General features: G+C 29.5%; 1 protein-coding gene across 1 annotated transcript; it reads left to right on the forward strand.

Annotated features, from left to right (window-relative positions):
• Positions 1-119: 119 nt before the first annotated feature.
• LOC122518681 (protein PFC0760c-like) lies at positions 120-8,115 on the forward strand (the record flags this gene model as incomplete). The annotated part of the gene is made up of 12 exons (XM_043637712.1): positions 120-129; positions 255-542; positions 671-1,001; positions 1,298-1,522; positions 2,398-2,791; positions 3,482-3,955; positions 5,336-5,488; positions 5,658-5,774; positions 5,983-6,144; positions 6,473-6,685; positions 6,791-7,305; positions 7,623-8,115. Coding segments are annotated over exons 2-12 (3,324 nt in total), but the record flags the coding sequence as incomplete, so codon positions are not given.
• Positions 8,116-8,401: the final 286 nt, after the last annotated feature.

The following is an 8,401-nucleotide window of genomic DNA, read 5'->3' on the forward strand; positions in this document are numbered from 1 at the left end:
AAAGTTGTCAAGGTAAGAAAGATGAAAGGAAACTGGATTATCCAAAATCACCGATTAATCGAGACGACGAACGAGAACGACGGAATATTATCGAAGAAAATTTAGAAAGGAACGAAAAAGTAGAAAATGGTATCGAATTTAAATATTTTTATTTTGTTATTTTACTTCCAGTAATTGTAAATGTATATATATATATATATATATTGTTTTTTGTTTAAATTATACACTTTCAAAATGTATTTGTTAATCTACAGATAAGAAGGACACTTCGAAAGTCGAGAGAGATGTAAAAAATATGTCAGAAAATGTAAAGGATCCGTACGAAGCTAGAGTTAACATGATGATCAAACAACGAATGGCATTGAGACACAAGGATGATAAAAATCATGTAAGAAGGAAACGTTATCCTTTGGGAATAATCGAATATTACGATTACGACGAGGAAATGAATGAAGGGTCGAGAGAATCTCAAATTATTGGTGACAACGAGGAAAAGAATACTAATCAAAATGATAGTCCGATAGATTCGAGTTTTAGATTAGGTAAACGAAGTTGTTCCTTCTATTAATTAATTTATTATTATTATTATTATATTATATATTTATTTATCTATTAATCTAATTATTTTCTAAGATGTGCACATTTGTGCCTTATTATTGAAAAATTGTAGATGCAAATTTGCGAGAAACTCAGAACGAAACGTTGATGAAGAAGAAAAATGAGGAAGCCGAGGAACAAGAGAAACAAAAGAAAAGGAAAGAAAAACTGAAGAACAAAGAACCAAAGCAACAATTTCTGGTCGACCTCGAACAACAAGCACGAGCTAAGAACGAGAATCCATCTGAGTCTCTGAGGAGCAAGGTCACGTTTCAGGGGGTGGAAAAGGGGGAGGATAAAAGCTCGCAAATGGATCGAGAAAAATCATTTTTAAACGAGGCCGTACAACCCTCTGGCCAAATTCGCGATGAAAAGTCATTTGTTCCAGCTTGTCAAACGAAATGGTAAATATATATATATACACACACTATTGTATATTCATATATTATTATGTGTGTGTGTGTGTGTATGTGTGCCGTTAATTAAGAAAGTAGAATGAGCCGAGAAATTTTGTTCAACTCTCTGTATTTATAATTATTATCATTATTTAATATCAATTATAAACTTTATTTAGTTAGTTAGTTTTTTTATTTCATCTACTACCACAATTTACACATATTATATTTGAATTGTTGTCTGGCATTTGCTACACATATTCGATCGAATGTAAAAAGTAACCTAATTCAATCATGACGAGTAGGTCGAACAACAGAAGAAAAGAACAAGATGAAAATGATCGAGTGATGGAAGAACCTAATCAAGAATTCGTAAACATTGATAAAGTTGTACCAAAGGAATCTCTCGAATATATATTACGTGCACCTGAAACTCTCCAACGAGAAATAGTCGACGTTGTTTTCGGTGACGTTCAACCAATCCAATTACCGGAACATGACAAAAAGTTGGACAATGTGGATCAAACTAGGTATGCTATTCTTTAAGGGGTTATACGCAGTTGCGAGGCTCGAAAAAGACGTATTTTCATGAATTTTTTCTAGAAACAGTTTTTATTTCTCAAACAAAAGTGATGGTAATTCAAATAGAGGCAACTTTTGAGAATACAATAGCGCGTCGATTATGTCAAAATATTAATCTGCACCGTTCCTGTAGACGATTTCCTGAACGTCCTCTAAAAAAAGACGTTTGGCGGTGATCTTCATTTTGGCGGTTTGGATTATTGAAATTAAAAAATATGGTGGATTCTTTTAAAGGATAGATTAATGCAGGTATTAAAACCAAGGAATAATAAAAATTTTGATTTTTGACAAAATGGCGTCTATTTGAAAAAAAGTGTGTTGTTTTTGACTAAAATTTTCGCTCTAAATTGTTACAAAAAAATAGTAATAAATTTTTTCAAAATTATTCCTTATACTTAATACCTGAGGAATATATCTAAGAAGATTGTGTAAAAATTCGAAACCGATCGGTTAAGCCGTTTTTGAAAAATCGAGATCACCAACTTTGAAAATACCGTATTGAGAAAAACGCGTTTAAAGTTTCAAGGAGACGTTTACACATAGTTAAAAATTTTTCTTTGCAGCTTACATGAAGCGAAGAATATTTGTCGGATCGATTTGAAATTTTCAGAGAATATACTTAAATATATGTACATTCCGAAAATGAAAAAAAAAAAATCGATTTTTTTTAAATTCTAACTGCGTATAACCCCTTAATAACACCAATTACCATTAGAACATCCGTAAATTGCGTTAAATTATAATATTAGGAAGAGGAAAAGGATGAAAAAAGAAACAAATGATAGATTTCATTTGAAAAAGATTTATTTTTTTTTCCCAACAGATTGGAAAATCGAGTTGGTTCGAAAAAATTAGATGAAAAAGAGTACGACGATATCGACAACGTCTACGACGAATTGAAGAAATTATACGATTGGGAGGATAACGAAAATAAAAATGGGCCTCGGCTTAAAGGAGACCAACGAATGCATCTCGATGCATCCGAAGATGATTTTGAAATCAAAACTAATACCAACGATAACAATAATAACAATAATAGTAATAACACGTCGGAAAGTAATTACTTAGCTTTGAAGAAAACGGATGATCTTTTTAAAGGTGGTTTAGAACAAAGTGATATTTTTGAAGAAAGATCATCGAACAAAAGTCAAAATCAACATCATCATCAGAATTCGAGCAATAATTATGCCGGAAACATCGAATGGAAAGTGATCCCCGTAAAGAATCGTTATTTAAATAATTCAATTCTTATATAATAAAATAGACAGAGAAATTATTTTTAATTTTCTATATATATGAACATATATATATATGTGGGATGCGAGCACCTCCAAGCCAAACACTTAAGTAGGCGTTCGTGAGGAGATTGGACGGTGGACCCTGGATAGCTCAATTGGTTAAAGAGCAGTCAGTCGCTCGGAAAGCGGAAGATCCGGGTTCGAGTCCCGGTGGTCAGTCTGTCCAACGGCCCAATTTTTCACGAATCCTACATATAAATATAAAAATAATATTCTAAATATATATATATATATATAAAATATATATAAACATATATATATATATAAAAATAATTTTCTAAATAAAATATATAATATGAATGAATAAATATAATATATATATATGAAAATATATATATATACATATGAATTTACATACATTTATACTAAATATTTATATTCGTTCAATATTATTTATTTGTTCACTTAAAAAAGTAAGGAAATTTTATTGATATAATTAATTATTTGTCGTCGATATCACGATTGTTTTAATCGTGAAATTAATATAACGATTACATAATACATATATGTATATATACATAAGAAGATGTATAGGTAGATTAGATATTAAATATTATTCCTCTATTTCTTGGGGGTACTACATTACTTAAAATAAATGTTTTATCACAGGTAGTGGAAACTATAAATGATTCACGTTCCAAATCAAGCGGAGTGGTTCGATCGGGGTTATCCAAGCGTAAAACTGCGCCGGAGAACGATTCAGGTTCGCCTTATGAAAATGGAAAGTACCACGATTCCATGAACGAACTGGAAGAAAACGTTCGGAACGTTATCGACGGTGATAAACGTTCAGTTCTCGAATCTAAAGACATGCACGAATCTTTCGTAGAGCCTATGGATCGAATAGATGATTTTGACGATGACATTAAAGTTAGATTAGGAAGGGGTTTGAAAACTATCGATGATAATTATCTCAAAAATGCTACTATCAATAATTATACTAATCGAATTATTTTATCTAACGAATATTTAACGACAACGATTAAAACTACTAATATTTCTACGAAATACGAAATAACTAATCATTTCTATTCGTCGTCGTCGTCGTCATCTGTTCTAGAAAATATCAATGATAATTCAAACGTGACTGTGAAAGAAGAAATGAAAGAAATAAATAATAAAAAGAATGAAAATAATTCGAATGTAAATAATATCGATACGAATTCGAGTAGATTCAACTTGACGTTTAAACCACAAGCGTTGGCCAATAGAAATGCATCGAGAATTAAACGAGATGGAAATTCTTACTCGTTAAATTACAACCAAGGAAGAAATCCTTACGAAACTTATTACTATAGACGTTCGAAAGATTTATCGAATGATCTTTACACGATTAATCCTTATCAATACAAAGCTAACAAAGATACTGAATTAAAATACAACAACGATATGAATGATCTTTATAATAAAGAAAATAAAGAAGATATTTCTAAGGATAAAAATATTCAAGATCGTAATAGGAAGAAAAAGAAAAAACGAAGGAATAGGATGCACAAAAAGAAAAAGAAAAAGAAGAAGAGAAAGAATAAAAAAAACCAAAAGAAAAAGAAGAAAAATAGTAATTGGAAAGTGTCGAAAAAACGTGCGAGAAATTTGAACAACGAATTCGACGATTTATTCGGTAATTCAATGAAAAGTAAGAGGAAACTTTGGAAAAAAAATAATCCCATCTCGAATAACCGTAATAACGATTGGAATGATAGAGTTAAGAAGTGGCAACAACAACACGTGAAGAGAAGAAATAAGATGAAAATGAAGAAAAAGAAAAAGAAAAAGAATGAAAAGAAGAGAAAAGAATTGGAGAAAATGAAAATGAACGTTAATCGTGAAACGGCAACTGTTAAAGGAATCAGAAGAAATTCTAATAACGATGGCATCATTCGAAAGGATTATTCGAAAGATCGAAACGTTAGTTCCAACCAAAAAATAATAAATAATTATAACAAGATTGTTCCCTGATAGTTTTCAAATAAAATATTAACAAATTTTTCATTTATCCATTCGAAATGTCAAATATTTCAATTGAGTAGAATTTCGTTAATAAAAATAGACGAGAATAATATTATTAATTATCTCGTAGATTAATTAGAGAAGATTTTTGTAAATAATTTTCTAGTCCCCTTTCATAGATACTTTTTTAATAAATATAAATAAATATATAAATAATATTTATATATTTATATAATATATATTTATATAAAATTTATATAAATAATATAAATAAATTTAAATTTTTTTAATTAATAATAATAATCAAACCAATGTCATAGTTCAATTTCTATACAAATTATGTCATTATTTATTAACGAAAGAAGAAATTAAAATAAAACAAAACGTTTCAATCATGAAAAATAATAGTAGGAAATAAAAAGAGAGAGGGAGAGATAGAGACGATAGTGAGGATATTGTTTATTCATTTTTGAATAAAGATGGTGCGATAAATAACGAGCGATGAATATACAGACAATGAGAAAGAAGGAGACGAAGAATGAGGATACTCGTAGAAAGAAGCTTGCTATGCTCCTGACAGCTGACAACATAGAAGATGAATCTCAAATGGATTTGGCTCTTCATGGAGAATTGGCTGGAAAAATCGTCGAAAATATTTTTGAACAAGTAAGAGAATCGCGGATAAACTTTCTCACTTTCTCTCTCTTTTTCTTTCTCCTTCTCTCTCTCTCTCTCTCTCTGTTTCTCGTTCTCTCACTTTGATAGATGGCAATGAGAAGCAACGTGGCGAGTGGTTAAACGAAAGCGAAAGTATTATCGATCATTTGCATCGTAGGTGCAAAGGAACGAGGCCCTTAAAGTTGCACTTGGTCCGGGACTTTATAGAAAGAACAAACACGAAGATGAAATTGAAACTAATCAGATTTATCATCGGGGACTCGATGAAAATGACGTATGTCAATAGTATAATTAAATAAAGTTTCATTAAAAACAACCTAACTTATTAAAAACACCTGCTACATATTGTAATTTAGTATACTGTAATATTATATTAGAATGGAATACAGTATTCCTGAATTGAAAATATTTGATAGAAATCTTAGAAAAATTTCTTCCAATCAAAGTTCTTCAAACTGGACCCGATTATTCTTTTGTAACAGATAAAACATACCGAGAAGACGATGAAGAAAATTATGGAACTTCTTGATCGACTAGTTTTGGATGAGGTACAAAGTAAAACTTGTGCGAAACTACCACCTGACATGCAAGAATTTTTGGAATGGATGTTACAAGTTAAAGGAGAGAAACAATTATACGAACAAGTAAATACTAAATTATTTTATTAACTTTTTCATGAATTTTTCATTAATGTTATCTTATTATTAATAAATATATATATATAGGGTGTTTCATAATATGTGGGACTTATTAACAAATATGAAACAGGAACATACGAACAATGATAAAAAAAAGTTTCTACAAAAATATTTCCTAATTGACCTCGTTTCTAAGTTTTAATTACAATTTAATTGATTTAGTTAACGCGTACTCGACAAAATTTTCTACTTCATTTTTCACGTAGAATCAACCCTTAATCGTTTGGAACTGAATTTGTTTTTAATATACACCGAATAAAATATTGAATTACAGACACCGTTATTACCATTGGTAAACGATCAAGAAACAACGGAACATCCTGTAGACGATGATAAAATCATTTTCCCTAAAACCTCCGATGAAGAAATTGACAAAGACTTGAACGAATTCCAGAAGAAAGTTCGAATCTTGCAGAACCTTATAAACGAGTACAACGCTTTATCTGCTAAAGAAAAGATAAAGGTTCAGACTGTCCACGATTATCTGGTAATATCGCGAATCTATTGTTCTCGAAAATAAATTACTATTTTTAATAATATCATACTTGCGTATATAAACCTAATTATTTTTCGTTTATTATTATATACTTAGGTCAGACAATTGAATGTACTTTTACATTACATCGAAATGAAAGAAAAATCTAAGAAAAATGATACGATCGATGTTCCACAGACAGAAGAAGTTAGACGTAATACCGGATTTATTCTTCATTATCAGAATGCATCGCCAAAATTCAAATTCGATGATAACGTAACTGTAATCAAAGATCCGAACGTATCGGAATTTTGGAAATTAAACGATACCAGATTTTCCTTGGATATCGAAAGAAACAAACGTAGGCCTGTTAGAAGTTACTATGATCATTATCTTAGAAATAAAAAGAAAAGAAAAAAACGTAAGAAAGGTAAAAGAAAACGTCGACGTAGACGAAACGAATTAAATTATGGTAGACGAGATACGCCGGAATATCGAAAACTTGCACGTCGTGCCGCTATGATAAGAAAAAAACGTGACGATTATTTGGAAGACGAGTGGAATCAGTTTGATTTTAAATACGAACAACCAAAGATATATAAATCAATGAGTATAATGAACGATCCGATTGAGTAAGCAATTTATAATATAATGATTCGTAATTTGTATATCATATTATCTCATTTTTTCATAGAGATACTTTTCTACGAATACATTTTCACATCTATTCGATATTACTATTTTTTGTTTGTTGTAAAAATTTTTGTTTTTTTTTCCAAACGAATAACCCATCGATTTTATTAAACGTGCCCATATGTGTGTTTGATTTTAGTAATCCGACGTAAATTAATAATCCAACTAGATCGTTGATACAATATTATTAATAATAATAATAATAATTTAATATATTAATTAATATATAATATATATATAATTTGTGTTTTAATAGAAAAATAAGAAACGAACGTTCGACCGATCTGCAACAAAAAGAAAGGGAAATTCTAAAAACAGATAACGTTACAATAACAAATTTTGATAACAATAATTTCGATGATTTACCTGTGAAAGGTCGAAATCTTGCCGAGGATGAAATGATACTTCTTAATAAACGGGAAGCTTGGAAGAAAGAGAACGAAAGACAACTCGAAGAAGTGGCATTCGGTAAAGATATGCGAAACAAAATTAGAGAAGAAGAACAATTTAAGAGATTGATTGGAATTAAAGGGAAAAGAATGGCCAATGAAAAAAACAAATTAAGAGAAAAACGAGAAAATATTAAAGAAAAACAAAATTTCATTAGATCAAATTCAAATGTCACGTTGAGCATTAACGTTACTACTGTTTCGTACAATGAACCAACTATCGTCAACTTATCTTCTAATTTTCTTGATACTAAAATCATTTCGTTAGAAAAACGAAACGATACTAATGAAAATGAAGAAGAAAAATTGAAAATTATTAAACGAAAGATAAACATTTTTGCCGATGATAAAAATGAGACGTCGATAATGAACAAAATAACTGCTTAGATAACGACGAACGAATAATTAATAAGTGATGTTTATATCATTATATAAGATAGTAATATAACACAATAAAATAAAAATGAAAAAAAAAAGAAAAACGTAAAGAATAATAAATAACGTGTCCTTATTGGTAATTAAATAGAATTGATAATTATTATGTCAGTATTTAAAATAAATGATTGCTATTTATAATAAAATATAT

Source organism: Polistes fuscatus, unplaced genomic scaffold (genome assembly GCF_010416935.1).
Source record: "Polistes fuscatus isolate 324 unplaced genomic scaffold, CU_Pfus_HIC Scaffold26, whole genome shotgun sequence".
Taxonomy (NCBI): Eukaryota; Metazoa; Arthropoda; class Insecta; order Hymenoptera; family Vespidae; genus Polistes; species Polistes fuscatus.